Below are 21,300 nucleotides of genomic sequence, written 5' to 3' on the forward strand. Positions count from 1 at the left end.
CCTTGACTGACATTTTTGCCACTTTTGGGGTTACCAGTGACATTTCTACAGTAATCAGTGCTATACATATGCACTGTTACTGTAAAAATACACTGGCAGTGAAGGGGTTAACGTTTTTGAAAGGGAGGGGCTATGTGTGTCCCTAGGGGCGTGCTTTCTACTGTGATTGGCTGTGGCTTCAGATGTATGAAGAGTGATCAACGGTTCTACATAGTAGAACCGTATGATCATCCTTCATACACAGGGGAGAATGACAGGCAGCTTGTTTACACAAGCCGCCTGACTTTCTCCCTCTCCCCCGCCGATCGCAGAGTGACCGGCGGACATCGGGTCCGCCGGTCACACGCGCGGGGGGGTCCATGACCACGCGGGAGCGCGCCTCCGGCTGCGCGCGCTCGCTCCCTAGACCCTCACAAGCTAGTGAAGTAGCCCTACGTCACTTTGCCTGTGAGGGGCTGACCGCCGACGTAGATAGTCGTGCGGTGGTCGGCAAGTGGTTAATAACTATAATATTTCATAACAGCCATTTCTATTAGAAGTAACATATTCCTGCAGTTCCATATTTAATTCAATTTTAGTAATATTTTTGCATGATGTGTAAGGCCCCGTTCACATAGGGGCGACGCTACTTCGCACCGCGACCTCCGATGTCGCGGTGCGAGCAGCGCGCTGCGACCTCGGAGCGGCCGCCACGGACTTCATAACATTGAAGTCTATGGCGGTCGCCTCCTGGTCGCCCCAAAGAAGCTCCGGACCCTTTTTCTAAGTCGGAGTGACTTGTGTCGCTCCTATTAGAACGGGTCCGCAGCTTCCCTATGGAAGGCGACCTACGGCGACCTGTGAGGCGACCAGGTCGCCTCACAGGTCGCCTTAGTGTGAACGGGGGCTCAGTATAAACAGCAAATACATGAAGGCATATTTAAAATAAATACAGCACAATGAGATGGTGGCTTTGGGCTACTAGCAATTATTGCCTGAGCAGTGTTAATAAATTATTGTAAGTAGGTTTTAGTGGATGTTAAGTCTGATTCATGCATCTAACAACACAGTATATTGTTTTCAGAATAAGGTATTGCAATATTTTGAGGGTTTGGATCACTAGCCAGTCATCTTGGTAAAAGCCATTTTTATTTCTTCAAAAATAGGTAAACAACGTAGATTTTCTTCAGCATTATCCAAGCAAAAACAGCCCATACACTTCTGGTACAAAAACAAAGATTTGGCTCACCACCATAATAAACCTGTCCCACATTATGGTTTAAAGTTCCTGCCTGCTTCAGGGGCCCCAGAAAGTCAAATGAGTCCAGCAACGTCTCAGTAGCCAGACAGCGCTCTAACAATTGTGTCCTGTTCCGCTCAACACCTCATGGACACCTGCTGTCTGCTTCCTGCCCTTTTTAGCCCTCTCTAATGGGTTAACCCTTTCAGGGCCAAAGTATCTGTAGTCAGGGTTGAAGGCTCTTTCCCAAAATTTCTCCAAGTCTCCAAATTTCAGGACTCATACAAGGACTTAATAATCTAGGGAAAACTTCAAGTTCCCACCCGAAACCACTCACCCTGAACAGTGAGAATTCCTGAATTCTCTACACTGCTTCTTGTCATCCCCTTAAAGGGAACACAACCCAAACAATGGGAACAAATACCTCCCATACAGGAGCCAATCCTGGCATCCTATACAGCATATTCAATTTAAATTGAACTTTGAAATTGAAAGCCTATTTGTTTTTAATCAGCACAAGGGGCAGTACCTACATTCAAGGAGAAGTGGGCTGTTGGCTGATCTGCTTAGTTGAAATCTGAAGTTCTCTGTCCCCTCCCCATGCATACATGCAGGTGTAATCTTTCAGTGCTGTGGGATTGTTATGATCCGATGAATCAGTCACTAGGCATAAGTGCCAACTCTGCCCCCCCTTTCCTCCCCCTCCTATATTCATAGAAGCTATACTATAGCTTTCATCAAAGATAATCAAACTAAGAATGGAAGAGGCCAATCATTTATTCATCCTCCCATCTTTTATTGATATAGGGCTTTTCATAGATGAAAGCTATGGTATAACTTCTATGAATGGTGGAGGGGGCAGAAAGGACTGGCATAGTTAACACTCTTGATGAGGGCCTGTGGCAGGTCTAGTCTATCATATGAACCCCAGTATCACCATTGCTGCAGGGGTATGGGGAGATGGCAGATGACTTCAGTTTTCAATTAAGAGAGCAGACAGAATGCCAAGATTAAATGTAAGTGCCACCCCTTGTGCTAATTTAAAAAAAAATCTAAACTTAGGCTTTAAGGGGCTTTTTATAAACACAAAAATCATTAGGCGAATGTTTATTGATGGTATTTAGGGAAAAATACTGCAATATGGCAACTAGATGGAGTTGAAGATCATAGAAAATTAACATATTTAAAAGGTCAGAATTTGTGGCCAATGGGTGAATGCTTGTGAGATTTAAAAAATACATACAGTTTAAATTACTTAAGTACATTACAGGTGCATCATAATAAAATATGTTAAAATTCTTCCAGTTTTTTTTTTTTAAAAAAAGCAGCCACAGCTTGAGTAGTAAAACTGCTTTAAGCATGCTGTGGACTAGCATTCTTGCTCCCTGCAACGAAGGAATGGTCTGTCTGAAGAGCCAGAGTTCTTCATTTAGCAGGAAGCATGATCTTTGCTGATGTGTGAGCTAGTTCTGAATCAGCATGAAGTGTTTGTAGAGAGACTATTGCTTTCACACATAGGGCAGCAATCCCACTCTGCAGTATGCTGCCAGGAAATAGGTTTTTCTTCTCAGGCAGTGGCTGTTTTTCAAACAAATTGGACTATAGTACATTAATCAACCTGTGTTTTGATGCACTTGGAATGTATTTAGGTGGTTTTTAACTGAAGTTGGCCTTTAATCAGCTGTAACATTGCACTTTATTACATGTTTCACATCTGCTGGCACATTTTATTATTTAGGAATTTACAATTGTCTTTCATGTAAAAATATCTTCCCTTTTGGACTTTGTTTTCTTTTGAGAATGCTGTGAGCTGCGCGATTCAACAGCAAACATAAATGTTAGAAAGGTTAGGATATTTCCACCAGACAGTTTTCTGAACACAAAGAGACAAGGGGACAATTTATAGGAGAGAATGGGTGCTTATTCCTAAAATGAAGGCCATAGTGTGGATCTTGTGGTATTCCATGGAGTACTATCTGCATATCTCGTCAGCGAGCACTCTGTAATTGGAAGATAGGCAGATCACATGACTTTCACAGGTCATGTGACTGGGCTTTTTTGTCCTGGCCCCTTTTCTCTTTTTGTTTATTTAAAAGAAGTTTCTTTCAGAGTCCCGATGCAGGCAAAGTATAATGTACATTTGTATATCACAGCACTATGTTTCATAAATGTGCTTTTTTTTAAGCAGCGATATGGCTGACAAAAAAGGTCACACTGAACTGCTTCAGTCCCAGGCTCCTTAAAAACTTTGAGCTAATTTCTTTCTATCCAGGCAGTATTAACACAATTTTCAAAAATAAGCACCCTAGGGGCTCCAGATTGGTACAGATTAACCATTTAAAAAATGTCAATTATCAGAAACCCAGAATGTGGACAAAACAACATTCTGAAACAGAAAAAAAAAATTAAAAAGTGACAAAAAGTTAATACATAGATTAAAAATCTTACTACATAAAATTTGTGCATTGTGGGCAAAAATTTAGTTAGATGAGTAGTTGGTAACCACATTGACCATTTTACAAAGGTTTTTCTCCTACTAGATTGCATGTTTAAGGAAATATAAATGTCATAAAAAAATAAATTTCATTATTCCTACACCAGCTATATATCACAAAGTATTTCGTTTACATATCTTAACAAACATTCTCTATGATAAAAGCTTAATGTCCTATTGACAGTTTGTTGGCCATTAGACGTAAAGGCTGTGGTGTAACAAAACGTAAATGCCATGGGGCTCTTCAGAATTTTATGTCCATTTCTGACTTAAAAATGAGTGTCTCATCTCCTTGAGGAATAGGAAACCATTGTGAGAAGTAAATTGGCTATGTCTGCTGTCATTTGAAGATTACATTTTTTTTCTGACCTTTAATGTCATTGTTTTAGTCTGTTAATCAATTTTAATTGATGTCAATTATTAACAATGCTATTATTCAAAAACATATTACTGTGCTTTCAAAGCTAAAGCTAGAAATAATTCACATTTTTTTATACATATTTTTCTAGAATTAGAATAATATTCGTTGCTACTTAAAATTGTTAGTTCATCTTTACCAAAAAGCCACCTATGCAGATTAGGGATGTCTGTAGAGGAAAACAAACTGTGTAGCTTTGACTTAAGTTGAATATTGCCCTTACTATAGGACTAAGCCATTTATAAACCTTATGAAGCCAGTCTGGAAAACTCCCAGGATGTTGCTAGAATGTTGCTAAGGGGAACCCAGCTATTACTACCCACCTCCACCATCACAGGAGTGGGCTGTCAAACTCTGAGCCCAGAGCTACTGCATCAAGGGAAGGAGAGCGCACGTAAGGGGGTTTGAATCAGAGAAGAAGTGTCCTGCTGTGATGGTAGAGGTGAATAGTAATTCCAGTCAGGCTTCATGAGGTACAGTACATAAATGACCTAAATCTATAGCAGGGGCATTATTCAATTTCGATCACAACTGCACAGCTTGATTAATCTATAGACATCCCTTATCTGCATAGGCAGTTTTTCGGTAAAGGTGAACTAATCCTTTAAAAAAAGTTTGTTAAAAATTATGGATATGTCAGATTTTGGCTACAGACACCAGATGCCAATGTTTTGTACAGTAAGAATCCTGAAAGCATTTCTAACACTTATTTATTTTGTCTAACAGGATGTCAGCCAATAGTTGTCAAATATCTACAATGGAGTGATATTGAGTCTATCATTGCAGTGGCTTTCTCCTGTGTGGGTATCCTTATCACTATGTTTGTCACATTGATCTTCATACTTTACAGAGATACTCCTGTGGTTAAATCTTCCAGTCGAGAACTTTGTTATATTATACTAGCTGGGATTTTCCTTGGTTATATATGTCCTTTTACACTAATAGCCAGGCCCACCACCACATCCTGCTATCTGCAGCGCCTCTTGGTTGGGCTCTCATCGGCCATGTGCTACTCTGCTTTGATAACCAAAACCAATCGGATTGCTCGCATACTAGCAGGAAGCAAGAAGAAAATCTGTACTCGAAAACCCCGTTTTATGAGTGCCTGTGCCCAAGTTATCATTGCTTCAGTTTTGATCAGCCTGCAACTAACACTGGTAATCACTTTAATTATCATGGAGCCTCCAACGCCAATCCTATCCTATCCAAGCATTAAAGACGTCTACTTGATCTGCAACACTAGTAATTTAGGACTGGTGGCTCCCCTTGGCTATAATGGACTTCTTATCATGAGCTGCACATACTATGCATTTAAGACTCGCAATGTTCCAGCTAATTTCAACGAGGCTAAATACATTGCTTTCACAATGTACACTACCTGCATTATCTGGCTAGCATTTGTACCCATTTATTTTGGGAGCAACTACAAGATCATCACAACTTCCTTTGCTGTCAGCCTTAGTGTCACTGTTGCTTTGGGCTGTATGTTTACTCCCAAGATGTATATTATTATTGCAAAGCCAGAGAGAAATGTCCGGAGTGCTTTTACCACGTCAGATGTCGTGCGCATGCATGTTGGTGATGGAAAAACACCTTGTCGATCAAATACCTTTTTGAGTATCTTTCGAAGAAAGAAACCCAGTGCCGGAAATGCAAAGTAAGTACATGCTTTAGAGTGTAAACACGTTTTTTATTATCCTGGAAATATTTTAAAAGGTAGTTTACAGAAAAATATATTGTATTCAGTTGTGAGAGAATTTATGTGATCTAATATGTTTTTTTTTTTTCTGTGTTGTATAAATCCCATGAGCAGACAGCATTTCTTCTTTTCCCAGCATCTAGTCTAGGAAAAGTAAATAGCATACATTTACTAATTTGCCACCACTTTTAAATGTTTCATAGGAGGTAGGTTCATCATACTCACTATACAGGAAGTTTTGATTTACTAAGATAGTACACTTTGTGTGTGATCACTTAGATTATTTAACAAGATGGTTCTGTGTTCACTTTGCATGCCCAATCAAGTTTCTTGCAAATGATTGGATGATTAAAGTGAACTTGGCTTCACCTCATTAATGCAGCCAATGCTGCAGCAATTAATGCAGCAGCAATTTTGAAGGGGTTGCTAATGCAAAGGACCTTAGTGCATGCATTGTGGCACTATTCTTTCAGGTGTGAATGGACCCTAAGCTGAGCACAAAAAAAAAAAAAAATGTGAATACAGCCATAAAGCATTTTTTATTTATGTTTTTAAAAATAAAGCATTTTTTTAGGTTTAGATAGATAAGGTAGGAATTAAAACTCCAGTCAGTTTATTTTCTCTCATCTGTGGTCCATTGGGAAGATTTACTCTCATTTTCTGTCCCAAAGAAACAACAGGAAGTGAGAGCATATAGCTACAGGGTCAATTCTTTTTTTAGACAGTTGTTACTAGAACTGATGACCCCATTGGAAGATTTACCCACACATTTTGTTCTAGTGATAACAGTCTCATAATGATAACATAGGCAGCACTACAAGCATCATATGGAATCTAAATCATCCAAATCCAAAATAAAATAAAAAAGGTTTGGCAATACATAAAGTTTAAAGTAGAACTAAGCCCTCCAAATCTCCCATATGCCAGGGATGGTGCTATCTCTGGTGCAACTATTTGATGGTGCATCTATTTAGATCTGCATCTATTTAGATCTGCAGTTGCCATGGTGTGATCAGCTACGACACCAGCCATATGAAGGGTTTCATTCAATAGGAGAATATACTGATAGTTTTCCTTCAGTAGTATCCTTTAGTAGTATTTCCTTTAAGAAACTATTTATTAGGCTCTGATCTGGCAGATCATTTTCTAATTTTGCTTTATCAAAAGAAATATTTAGCTTTGAGATAATATCCATTAAACTTTTGAAAAACCTCTTTATACAAAGTTTAGCATTTAAAAGATTCTTGCAAATTGTGTATGTATACCTATATTACAATGTATTATGCATTTCAAAAATAAGTCCACAATTTGAAAATATAGTGCTTGTAAGAATTTAAGTGTATTAAGAAATGTTTTAGGTTTTTACATCTAGAGCTTTGGGAAATTATATTCTTTAGCTGGAGGTCCTGTGCCACTGCTGTGAGGTTGACACATTACATAGCAGTTCACTCTTTGAACGTGGATGTGCATTTGTTCTGTGCCTATGGGGCAAAAAAATGAATGTTATTATGTTATTTCCTATGCTGGATTGTTTTTTTCATTACGTTTAAACAGAAAATACTGTCTTTGGCTACTAAATGTTGATAAGTATTATAGCAAGATTCTGTGATACTTGGTATAATCTGGTGGCTAGATGTTGTATTTTCCATTTTTAATCAATGGAAAACTTTAGTCCAGCACAGAAAATAGCCTAATACCATCCTTTTTCCCCTACATTTGCACAAAATTAATGTACATGTACTTTCACTAGGTGAATTGCTGTGTGGATTTTATATAAATACACCCCATAGCATTCAAGCTTCATCTCCTACTTCAAATTTGAATGGAAGAAAAAAGCAAGCGTAAAAAGCCTTCCAAATATTACATTTCATAGAAAATGGTATAGGACCTCCATTAGGCAGGCCAACTTGGAGCCCAGTTCTAAATAAGTACCATTTAACCATATTGTTTTTCTATTTAATTTTTTTATCTTTTGGTTTTTTTGGTAACATCTTTAATTAGTTGGGTAAGCACCATATTAATAATAGACTAAACACTTTTTTCATGTATGGAAAATTCAATTATTTCCAAATCTTGGAATTGTCACTATTATTGCTGAAGACAGTGATAAGATTTTTTATTTTAAATAGCATCTTAATGAAGATGAACGGGTCTACCAATTCATTAGCTTCCTCAGAGGCAAAGTTAGCTAACATCACAGTAAGTTCATATGTCCCAGAAAGCATTGTTGAGCCTGCTTAGCTTTGTGTTACTGTAAAATCTGTCTGTTTCAGCTTTTTTGACAAGTGTCCCAGATGACTTGGTTTTTGTCTAACATCTTACATTTAGTGACTGCTGGCTCTACATGTTTATCTATTATATATACAGTTTTGCATTTTTCCACTATATCTGAGCACATAAATCATTTAACACAAATAGCATGTAAGCCATAATGTAATAAAAATGCAGAGCGTTACCATAGAATACTGTTATTTTTCTAGTGCTAGCAACTTAAATACAAATTGAGTTTCCTTGATGGTTTTCTTCTGTAGTTTTTGCTCATACAATAGGTGAAACATGTAAGCATGTGAAAAAGAAGGTGAGAAACAAGTGGAGCTGCTGATAATGACCAATCATGCCAATCAGGTCATTTTCTGAGAAAATGAAACAAGTATCCTGATTGGTTTTTATTTTTTCTCAATTTTGTCAATAGACCAATTATTACATCTGCATTCTAATTTGGAATAATTATGGTATTCAACAATACCAACTACAGAAATCAATATTTGCTACTTATATAGCTTTCACCCCAATGAGACTTCTGTTTCACCTGTAACTGAGCAACAAAAGCTTAATAAAATGTAGTTCTAGCTAAAAATGCAGCCTAACAATTAAATTCTGCTTAACTGCTTAAAGTGTTACTAAACCCAAAAACTCAAATTTAGTATAATGCAGCTTACCAATCCTTAAATGTGGTGGCTGAATTAGATATCTGTTTTTAGGATTTTCCCCCTTATTTTGATGCCATGATCGTGTCTGTAACACATTTCCTGTCTTAGGGTGTCTCCATTCTGGAAGGGAGGAGTAATGGTGACACCTTAGGATTGCAGCATTGTCACTGCTGTCACCAATATCTCACGTTTGTTTTATAAATTAGTCCAATATTCAGCACTTTATCATTATTTTTACTCAGCATTGCCCATATACGTGTTTAAATTGTTTATAATTATAAAATATTTTTAATGAAGCACTATATTCAGCACTGGCACCATTAGTTGCTTATATTATTTCCAAACTGTATTTATAAATCATTTATTCATTTAAGAATTAATTTTTGAGCACTGGCACTTTATCACAAAATATCACTATACACGTTGTTATTGTGATTATTTTACTGTGATTATTTTATTGTGACATATTTCAGTTATTAATATTTTTACCTCATCAGGGAATTAATAATTTTTTATGGTTTACACTATACACCATATATTTTATCAGCGCCCTACATCTGTTATTACAATTAGTTCACTATCATCAGATTTTTCCAGAATATACAAAGATGTTTGGAAATATCCAACACTATTAAAAAAGATATTCTAGAGCAAGCAAGATGTTAAATTTATAGTAAAATAAAACTTTCTATGACAGGCCATTGCAATTTACCAATAACATGTCTAACCTTTATTTTAAATTTTGGTTAAAATAGGAACATTATGCATCTATTCATTAATTCCAGATTTTTTTAAAACTTTTGAAGGGTGTTATGATGAGTGTAAGAGTTTTTCTCAAACTTTACAGATTTATCCATCTCCTGCCTTCGGTTTTAAAGAGTAGGAGGACTGGATGAAACCCAGTGAGAGGCTATCAACCTACGTGACCTAAAGGGTGAAGGGTGATCTCACAGTAGCCACTACCTGGTCATAATTTAAGTTGTTAGACTTCACATACTATATATAGGCAAATAACAGGATCTGGGCTTAGCTCTGTGTCATTTACAAAGTTCAACGTGTTCATACTTTTTGCCATTATTGATGTAGCTTTAAACATCTCCAGAAAAGATGCACAAAGGGAAAATTAGATTTGGCCCATCTAACACACACTTTTCTTTACTGTGTGTCCTATGCAGCAGCACCAGAGTACAGTAATCCCTATACAGGATGAAAAGCTAGATCACCCTATGGTTTGGAGATAACAAAACCACGTGTACACTCTGCAATATTTAGTTCCTTTTATCTCCCAAAGCCACATCATTATCTGACTCCCATATTTGCCTAAATGGAATAGGGAATTTAGAAGTAAATTCAGAAAGCAATTGCATATTTTTCTTAGAAATAAGACACTTAGTGGTAATTGCTCGGACTATACTGCCCAAAATACAGAAGAAATATAAACAGTCGGGGGTCAGGCCTTGGATCTTCAGAGCAAGTAAATAATGAGAAAATCATCACTGATCTATGGTAAACTCAATACTAAGTTGTTGATATGTTTTCAGAACCCCATCAGAGTATAACTGCTTCAGGGTAGTGACCCCTGCTCGATCCCACCTGGAAAATTCTTCTTTATTTGACCATAGCCGCATGAATCTGATATAACCCAAAATGACCAGTATTGTTTTAGTAGACTGCCAGACCTTGTAGATCAAGTATAGTGTAGGGCAGGGATTCCCAAACTACGGCCCTACAGTTGTTGCATACCATGAGGCATTTTAAAAATCTGACATTCACATACATGACTAGGCATGATGGGAATTGTAGTTCCTGAACAACTGGAGGGCCATAGTTTGGGAATCCCTGGTGTAGGGCAATGAAGATTATTAAAGCCTTTTTATATCACTTTGTGGCAGTGAAAAGAGTTAGTAGCTCAGATATCCTCCAGCATCACGGCCCACCCACATTTTCTTCTACATCTAGCTCTACATTATAAACGATGTCTAGTACAAAAAATGATTGAACAAGCTGACTTCAAACAGATTACTAAGGTTAAATGGGCTTCTATATTAGCTCTTACAATGTAGTCCAAGTAGGACTATGTTAGCAGTCACCATAAGCACATCCTTAGCTAGTCAAAGTTTGTCCTTCCCTGCCAACAAACGTTGCACAGGCACACTAAGATGCTTATTCAAGCATAGATATCTAAGTGTTTTTTTAACATATAATCTTATTTTTGAACCCCTATGATATCTAATGTAATTTATCCAAGCAGAGCAGATTATGACATTATTCATTTAAATGCTTCATTGTATACTAAATAGAAATTAAATTAGAATTTATTAGAATAAATAAATTAATATTGCTCTTTGTACTTTTTAAACAAGTTAGGTGAACAATTTTTGTAGGTAAAATTTAAATTAGTTCTTTGTTATTTTGTAAGCCTTAACCTGAAATACAGAAAACAGGACCACAAATTTGCTGTCCTTCTTGAATTTTTCTTCTAAACTGCAGAAGTTCTAAACACAAAATCAGCAACAAAAAAAGTGTCATAGCATCAAACTGCATTACACGGTACAATCCAGTTGAACACATGTCCCTTTTTTAGCAATGTTAAATTATAGTGTTGGAATCGGAAACAGATTTTGAATAGTGACCCAGCTGCATAGGCTCTGTAATTCATAAATGAAGTCAGCTGGAAGGATTAAATTGCAGCTTTCGGATGTAGTTTGCAATTTTACTGTGTTTTTCAAAATACAGCGTATACAGATTTTTAGTATTCGTCAAAGAGTATAATACAAATTCTGAATAGTAGTGTGGGCATCAGTGCACTTTTTACTTTGCTAAACAGTAAATTTGACACTTACATTTATAGGAACGGATCATCTGTTTCTATATAAGATGACTAATTCCAGCAACAAAATGTAATATCAGCTTACCAATCTTTAGATGTGTTGGCTGCGATAGTTTTCTTTTATCTTACTAAAACATTTTCAGCGAGTACAGAAAATGGCATTTTATTTTTCCAGAAATGCAGATTCTTTGTAAATTCCTGTGGGCTGAACTGGAATCATAAAACTATGTTATTGTTGATATTTAACATTGAGGGGTTTTAGACACGTTTTAATTTCATAACTTACGTTTTGTTAAAATTAACGGTTTGCATGAACACATTTTGGCAGCATAAGAGTTGAGTATTGTTTTCCTTAGAGTTTGAATTGTTAAGGAAAAATGAATTAGCATATCTAATAAAATAATAATACCAATACCCTCCTTCAAATAGTAAACAGTATCTACTAATTAGGCATATATCAAATCTAAAACCTCCATCCAATATTTCTTACATTTTTTTTAGCTGGAGTTCAGCTTTAGGTTACAGAATTACACGTTGTTCTCAGAGCATGTGTGAGCATAAAATACGAACGTGAGAAATGAATTACCAAGTATATAACATACAACTAAACAGTCACTTAGAAGTAGCTCCACATGAAGCTTGCAAGCATCATTATGCATCATTTAAGGTTTCCACTGCCTCATTTCACTGTACCTCAAGAGATGTTACCCTGCTGAGTTCTACTAGACTTACACATCCTAGCTTTACCTTAAATCAAGAATTGTGAAAGCTAGATTTCTACCATCACTCACTGAAACAAACATGGTCTTTTGTCCATCAGTCTACAATACAGAAACGTAGATGGCCATTATGTGTTAGGTCCTGTTGCATCCAAGTTTCTTCTTTCAATATTGCATTATTTTAGGTTACTCTTTTCCAGACTGAGTTTAAATAGGTTTTTTAAGTCTTCCTACAATTCAATTTTTAAAATGCCCAAATACAGTTAGATGACAACACATAAACCCTATATTTTTTCACAATTTATTTTGTTGAAATAACAAAGGTCTCTTTGCCATTCCTGATTATCATTCTTCAGTTATTTGGTACACTTTATTTTCTCTTTGGCAACATGCATTTTTATTTCTACCTTCTCATGTCCTTAAAGCGTATTTCCTGTCAAATTGCTGTCAAATTTGAGAAAACCCTACTATATGTTTGTTATATGTTCCTATTCACACAGCATACCTAAAAAAAAAATGTTTTTTAAATTTGTCTTACACTTAAGATGTTTTTTAGGAGAAGATGTCAAGACTAACACTAGGTTCTTTGAACCGTGTTAGAGTGAGCCTGTCACAGGTCTGTCCTCATTAACATGCAATGAAAGAAGCCCAGCCTCTACACTTTTAACCCTATGTTAGAACAAACAGTGTTCAAAATTAGTTACATTGGCCTATGATTCGCTTGCACAGTACAGACAGGGTAAATCATGGCAAACACAGCTGCCCAACCCGCTAGTTTTTTTTGCTGGGGTCCAGAAAATAGCATCTAAAAGCTGAGATTTTTTTTTTTAAGTTATGAGGACACGTAAATGGGAACATGTAACAATTATAAAGTGGGTGTTATACCAATTTAGATTGAAAATTGGAAATACAGGTTAATGTCTAAAGCTGGCCAAACATTATACAATGTTCTTGTACAATTTTCCGTTAGATTTGTCAAATCCATATATTATGAGGTCAAATCAAAACACTTTCAATTTGTATGCAATCAGGCAGGCCCTTGCAGTACATAGTTTAAGGTAAATACTGTATAAATGAAATTCAATAAGAAAATTGTATAATGAGTGACCACTTGTCTGCCCCCCTTGTAGGTAAAGTATTTATCAGGACAAAATCCGTGTTCTAGATAGAGTAACATTTTTCTCCAGGAAACTCTTTCTTCAATCCTAATTAAACAACCCTCATAAACTCATCCTTATCCTCATAAACTAAAAGTTCAATTGGGCGTTAATGTATAACTAAAAGGCAAAACTTTTTTTTTTTAGTTTTGTATAGAGTGGAGAGGGATTAGAACACCTGCCAGTTTTTATTGCAGTCTGTGCCCCCGTTAAGGAGATTCACCCTCTCTACGGGTCCTGTTTACTGTTTATCATTGAAAGTAAAGGAAATTGTCCCCAAAAAAGTAATAGAGGGGAAATATTCCAATGGGGACACTAGTTCTGGTGACCTGGGGGTCTCCAAGGAATTTCCTTGATTTACAGGGATTTCCTCTCACTTCCAGTGTAGCTATGGAACAGGAAGTGAAAGGAAATCTTTGCAAAGGGACACAGATGGTGAAAAAAATCTGACAGGGGTTATAATCCTTCCTTACTTCATCCAAAATGAAAAAAAGTTTTGCCTATAGTTCTACTTTAAATATGATCATACAGAACTCCAGAAAAAAAAAAAAGCTAAATGTATTTTTTTAACAGCACATAAAATTTGAATTACTATTGGAGCAATGACTGTGCTACTCCCCCAGAGTTTTTGTAAAAACTTAGAAGAAGGAGGTTTACTAAAATTGGAGTGGGAAAAATATGGTGCAGCTCTGAATAGAAACCAATCAGCTTCCAGGTTTTATTGCCAAAGCTTAATTGAATAAGCTGAAGTTAGAAGCTGGTTTGCTACAATGCACAGTTGCACCAGATTTTGAGTGCTCCAGTTTTAATAGATTCCCCTAGAGTTCTTGGCATATGCCTACTAGTGATTAGCAATGATGTCACAAGCATCCCTGTGACTTTGTTAAGTGATGCTGTGGGACATTTTATTCCCCAACTTCATCTGATTGGGCCGGCAACCTGCTATCATGTGACAGTGTCCCGTGGATTTGAGCTGAACCAGGTTTGACCCAAACATTATCTGATCACTAATGCCCATAATAATATATGCATAGAAACTCAGACGACTGATGGTTACAATAGACAAAGTGATTTATCAAATCGGTCCCCTTTTTGACATTTTCTTTCCATTGATATGCCTAGGTTTATGCCAAGCATCTTCAAATTTACTGACTAATATTTATTGACTCTCCACTTATGCTGGAACTTTGCTCCAAGCATTCACTACTCTTTCCATAAAAAATACTTTCTAACACTACGCTTGAACCTTCCTCCTGCTAGTTTGAGGTGATGCCCCTTTGCTATTGATTTTAGATTTATATTAAAATAACTGTCTGTCACCTCAGTCCTGGTTTATAGACTGTGTCTTGATTTGGCTTTTTTAGGTGTATGATTAACCTAAGTCTGTGGGACATATCTAGCACACATCCAGATGAAGGGATTTGGTGTGGGATTGTAAACCAAAAAATTAGTCAAATAGATGATTGTTGCATTCTACATGCATCTCATTGCACTCCCCATTTTCTTTTTTCCTATACATGACATTTTTTCCATCGATATGCCTATGTTAATGCCAAGCATCTTTAAATTTACTTAATGTTTATTGACTCCCTACCTATGCTGGAACTCTGTTCCAAGCATTCCCTACTCTTTCCATAAAAGATACTTTCTAACATTACGCTTAAACCTTCCTCCTGTTAGTTTGAGGCCATGCCCCCTTGCTGTTGATTTCAAATTCATATTTTAAAAAAACCCAGTTTACTTATGAGCTCATCAGCCTGTGCCTTTTTGGCTTTTCTAAATGTATGATTAACGTAAGTCTATGGGAAATATCTGACACATACAGATAAAGGGAATTGGTCTGGGACTGTAAACCAGAAAATGAGTTAAATAGATGTTTTTTGCACACTACACTGCACTCCCCCCTTTCTCTTTTCCTACACATGAAAACTAAATTTCTCTCCAAATAGCTTTTTTTGTTGAAAGAACAGCTTTATTCCATAAAGGATTTGACATTGCTGCCCTCTATTTGAAAATATTTTCCTAATATTTTCCCAGCCACTGATGAGGAAGGCATAGCCAGGCATTTTTACAGCACAATACAGCCATAGCATTTTCAGATGAATGCTGGAAATGGCAACCCCAAAACTTTTCGCACGAACGGTGCAATTTAATTGCTGAACCAACTAAAATTCAGTTTGTTAAAGTCAGACCAATGGAAGATGAATTCTGGTTGGCTGCTACACTTTATTGCACCTAAAAATGTCCCTGATCTATCTATGCACACCTGCCAACCCTTACTTTTAAACAATTTTAAGTATATATACCTTAATTAGGAAATTAGGACTGCAGTCTGGATCACTGTCATTCTTTTTTCTATCATGCATCAGGCTTTCAAACACTGACATATGAGAGATAATGTACCCAGGCAGAGCACTGTGCGTATAAGTTGACTGATGGTACTGAGTCCAAGGGACTGTCAACAACCTAGTGGGTGAACAGGAAGGGGTTAGGTGATGTTGGACAATTTGTACCTGTAAGTGGGGTGGCAACTCCTAGGCACTGGACAATTGGAAGGCAGGGAGTGGAAAAGGAGTGTGGACAATCTATCTAGTGCATTTAAAATAAAAACATAAACATAAGATGGAAAAGGGTAGCAAGGATGTAAAAAAAAAAGTTCAAATATAATTCTTTTTGAATAAGAGCATTTTGCAAATTTAACCCTACTGAAAAAAAAGTGAACATAATTGCAGTGGTAAAACAAGAAGTTTCAATCTGGCAACATACAATCCTCAGCTACTCTTTAGAACTGGTTTCACATTGTTATGAATTCATTACAATGTGAAGCATTTGTGTGACCAAGCAACTCAGAATTTTTATTGTATTGCCTGCTTATTGTTTGGTTAAGCAGAAAGGATGATAATGTGAATTTTATCATAATTTCAGCACAATTGTGGAAAGGGTTAAAAAAGCAAGAAATAATTATTTTTGTTTTGTTGCTCTCCTGCATTTTATATGGAATTTCTGAATACTTTTCAGTGCGTTTTCAGCTAAATACCAGATTTCATTGCATATAAAACAGAAATTTAATTGTAATATAAAGCAAACGGATTAACATTATGCTTTATGAAACAAAGCCAGATGTTAAAAAACAGCCTGAACTAATCCATATGTAATTTTTAGAATTTTGTAAAATATCATAATTGATCATTTGTCTTGTACTAGGTGATTTTACCTTAGTAATAACAATGAAATGTCATTAAATGTATGTTGATTCACGATTAACAAATGGCATGCCTCAATTGTACTGACTTGTGTTTGCTTCTGTAAACCATGTAAAAATTTGATATATTTATTGCATGTTTTCATTACTGCTATGGGCAATTGAAGTGAGCATGGAGTGTAAGCTAAGAATCACATTGTTTGCTATGCTATGCTATGAGCTAAATTTCCATTACTGCATCTCTGTTTTGCTTCCACCAGTTTCTGCTACAAATATGGTACTTGCATGTAAATCAATACAAAGGATTTTGCAAAAAGGCCCCCATGAATTTAAATCAAGTCAATTATTCAATTAAACAAACCTAATTCTGGAACAGAAATAAATAGGAAAGAGGAACTCCAAATAATTCCAAGTAATGTTTAAATAAAATATAAAATTTAATTTGTTGATATATCAATAATGATAAAAGTCCACTTTTTTCAAGGACATTCCCTGCTTGTGTAACACAGCAAATACAGTACCTGGACAAGATGCTAAAATGCAATTAAATTCGTTTTTTTTAATACTTTTTTTGCTTAATGTAATGTTGCAAATGCATTAGATCATTAAAGAACCAATCTTAAAATGCAACATGGTAGTAAATAGGTTACGTATATACTTCAATCGCACCCACAATTAGTACCTAAAAATGGCAGTAACAATGAAGAAGGAGGAAACTTTTTTAGAGCCGATTCACATATCTTCAAATCACATGCGATGTTTGTACGATGCAAATTCAGCCACACAGATTACGGCTGAATTCACGTTGCATTCGGACACAGCTCTCACAGGACCCTTTTTGGGTCCGCACCAGAATCGAGTCACATGGGTGTTCACACCTATGCGATCCGATCAATGTCTGAACTGCCAGTTCGCACTGCGATATGCAAACTGATCTAGGGGTCTCGTTAACTTTGTATTGATACCCCCAGCGATCTGCATATGGCAGGGTGAACAGCCTGCGAGTTGAATGCGATGCGGGAACCCACAGTGGATTTGCAGGGTTCCCGCATCGCATTTGTGTGAACTGGAACTTAAGCACACAGCGATTTTATAGAGTATCTGGCACTGAAAGCTAAGTAACACAACCACATTAATAGCAGCACTCTGCCAGTATAGGTTTATTCCTTTAAGATTGTAGAATAAAATAATGCTACATTAGGGGACATAAAATAGAAAGATAGCATATGATTCAAAGACCTTGCACTAGAAATACAAGGTCCAGGTATTTACTTTACCACCCCACCCATGTAAAAAAAAAAGGGAAAAAGTTATTCAAAATACTTACTATAGGGAAAAATTATGATATTTACTTACTGTAACCCTGGTGAGGGTGACATCATGCTCCTTCTGGTGAGATTCTGGGAATGCTGAGTAGCCCAAATCTTGCAAAAAGCTTGCTACTGTGCTATGCTGGAGCGTCATCTGGTGACATTTGGGCTGACCAACATTAAACTGGATCTCATTGTAAGGAGTGTGACCTCACCCTCTGCAGGATAAAAGCCAAGGGTGAGGTAAGCCTATTTATTAACTTTTTCTGTACATTTATTTATTTATTTATTTTTTCAATTTATGGCAGTGTTTTGACACAAGGGTTGCAAAGTAAATAACTGGACCTTGCTTGCAGTGCAAGGTCTTCTTTAATCTATTTTGAAAATATAAATTGCAAAGTATAAAAGGTCCCATAAAATTTGATTATGAATATTTTTTGTTTACTTTCTTAGTCCTCCAGGTTTAGATGAAACAAGAATGCAGTGCTCTAATTTGGTTAATATTTTTTCAGATTTAAAATGCAGAAAAGAAGAGAAAACCACAGTAACCCAATAAATCCTACAAACAGACCATTCATTTGCATATTTTGTTACTTTTGTTTTCAAGTTTGATGTTATTATGTGCATGCTATTTATTCAAATGCATCCATCTTTATTTTATTCATAGTTCTAATGGAAAGTCTGTGTCATGGTCTGAACCAGGTGGAAGACAAGTACAGAAGGGGCAACACATGTGGCACAGATTATCAGTGCATGTGAAGACCAAGGAAACCGGGACGTCAAATCAAACAGCTGTAATCAAGCCTATAACCAAAGGCTACCAAGTGCAGAGCCAGAGTCTCACCTTTTCAGATATGAGCACTAATACATTGTACAACGTAGAGGAGGAAGATGAAAATGAGCCAGTGAGGTTCAACCTTCCCAGCAGCCCATCCATGGTGATACATAGGCGGTCAACCACAACCCCACCACCTTCTCAAGAATATGATGAAGGGACAAGATATCTGTCAGATCAAGTCTCTAAGAGCCTACCTTTGCAAAAGTCTATTCTTGACCAACTTCATGGAGTGATTAATAAATTCTCTACTGGAATTCCAGACTTTAACTCAATTATACCTATACCAGGACCAGAGAATGGAGTTGACTCCATCTATCCCACTCAGCAAGTGCTTCCACTTCAGATGGCGGCTTTCAGTGAAGGTATAGACTCCTCCACAGAGGAGGTAGAAAATGACAAATTAAACCTTCTTCGGGGTTACATGTATGATAGCACAGATACTCCTGATGAGGACCTTGTTCCAAGCAAACTTGTACTGGAGGACTCACCGGCTTTGACACCTCCTTCCCCTTTTCGGGATTCTGTAGCTTCTGGCAGTTCTGTGCCTAGTTCACCTGTGTCTGAGTCAGTGCTTTGTACACCCCCAGGTGTGACCTATGCTTCAGTCATGTTAAGGGACTTCAAGCAGACTTCATCCACCTTGTAGGCAAAATAATTTTATTTACAAGGCAACACAGGGCTTGTCATTTGGCAACAAAATAGGACAATTTCTAACACAGAGCAAAGCAAATAAGTGTCCTGCACTAAAAATTATCTCTATGAGGGCTCTTAATTAACTCTTCTGTATTTTTTCACTGTATTGCAAATCAAAAAGATACAGTGCAGTATATTTAAACAAGCACAAACTTGTAACATACATCTAAAGGAAATATATAATATACTATTGTTATTCAAAGTCAACAGTTTTGGTAAACCTTCTCGTCCATTACTGTTACATCTATCTAAGCAGACACTGATCATGGCTCTTAACCTGGAACTAATACAATATCATCCTGTACGTGGAACTTTTGTACAAATGTGATTACCTAAATGTGAAAAAGCCTAGGTTTGTACACTAATGATCATCCATATTATTTTGCAGAGACACGTATAGTCAAATAATTTCCTAAATATGTGTATATATATATATATATATATATATACACACACACACATTTAGATTACTTCTTATTCTATAAAAAAAGTTTAATTTAATAAAAGATTATATTGCTGTTCTTTGAATTCCCTTAGTTTAGAATTTAGACTGGATATGTATCCAAACAATGCAGTATATAGTACTTATTAAGTTTAATTAGGTTGTTATTGCCTACAACCTTATTAATTAATTTAGCAAGTGTTTTAATTGTTCATCATATATTAATTCAGTTTAAAATAGGGCACTGCTCATTACAGTGCTGGATCAAAGTTATATTTGATCATATTTTCATATGTGAAAATTAATATGATCAAAGTTTTATTTATATGTTACGGGTGACCTCTATACTTAAAGTGGACCTGCACTTTGCCCATGCTGCACAAAGTAAAGGTTCACTGTCACCTAATCACTGTTCACTGTAATCACCTTCCAACTACTCCCTCATTAAACAAATCCACCACAAACCCATCAGAAATGTCAGTTTTAGACTGGCCATACATGGCTCGAATTTGCCCTGCCAGTACCAACCAAATATAGTTGGAAAAATTAAAGAAACTGGGTGAAAAAATGTTGGCTGAGTATTGACTGCATTCTATTAAATGCAGTCACTGTTCAGGTTTTCAAACAGCTGCAAGTGTCTGAGCTGCTTGGATACAATAACCAGCAGCATAGATTCTTCCATTCATGCTATTTAACATGGAGGGAGGAAGCTATTAGATTTCTGTCATTCAGCCAGAAAGAGAAAAATCTATATGTGTATGTCTATCTGAACAAAGCAAAAGTTGTGTATTTTTCCATATCCTTTGATAAGCCTGGCCATTATGGCTACAAGTCTTACATTGTGGGAAAACAGGTCACATGTCACATGCTCCCTCCCATCTGGAATTTTACAGGGTAATTTTCAGAGGCACAAACTATGGGAATGAACAGAAAGTATTTTGTGATAAAATAGAGAAAACCTGTTACTTTTCCCAGTAAGAGCAAAGTTTAGGTCTATTTTAAATGGCCATTTTTAAAGGCTTATGGTGCCAAGCAGCAGAAAGCTGCCTCATAGACATCTAAATGGGTTTCCTCAAATCTGTCTGGTTTTGGAATAATCAGGTGCCAATTGTTATGTTTATGGTTACCTTAAGGTCAGAGCAGAAAACATCCACTTTCCTAATTTCCTATTATGCCTTTTGGACATGAAGCAAATGGAAACTTCCCTAATGTTACATAAACAGCATAAAGTCACCTTACATAGGTTTAAACCTTTCCTATTCTTGCAGTGCCCCCCACTCTGCAAGGATTAATTTCTGGTTGAGTGTCGGGGTAGAGGAAAGAGGTATAATACTTATCCTACCCCTCAC

At 36.5% G+C, this 21,300-nt stretch overlaps 1 protein-coding gene across 5 annotated transcripts in view; it reads left to right on the forward strand.

Annotated features, from left to right (window-relative positions):
• Positions 1-19,895, forward strand: part of GRM1 (glutamate metabotropic receptor 1) — a 446,845-nt gene extending 426,950 nt beyond the window's left edge. For 2 of the 5 annotated variants that reach the window (XM_082250134.1, XM_082250135.1), the window contains exons 8-9: positions 4,858-5,788; positions 18,646-19,895. In XM_082250134.1, coding sequence (XP_082106260.1) covers positions 4,858-5,788; positions 18,646-19,462 — 1,748 coding nt within the window. In that variant the 3' untranslated portion in view covers positions 19,463-19,895. Of the gene's footprint in view, positions 1-4,857; positions 5,789-7,959; positions 8,030-18,645 lie in introns of all 5 variants that reach the window. The other 3 variants (XM_082250137.1, XM_082250138.1, XM_082250136.1) reach the window with 3 other exon arrangements.
• The last annotated feature ends 1,405 nt before the right edge of the window (positions 19,896-21,300 follow it).

Source organism: Pelophylax lessonae, assembly GCF_965119305.1.
Source record: "Pelophylax lessonae genome assembly, chromosome: 3".
Classification (NCBI taxonomy): domain Eukaryota; kingdom Metazoa; phylum Chordata; class Amphibia; order Anura; family Ranidae; genus Pelophylax; species Pelophylax lessonae.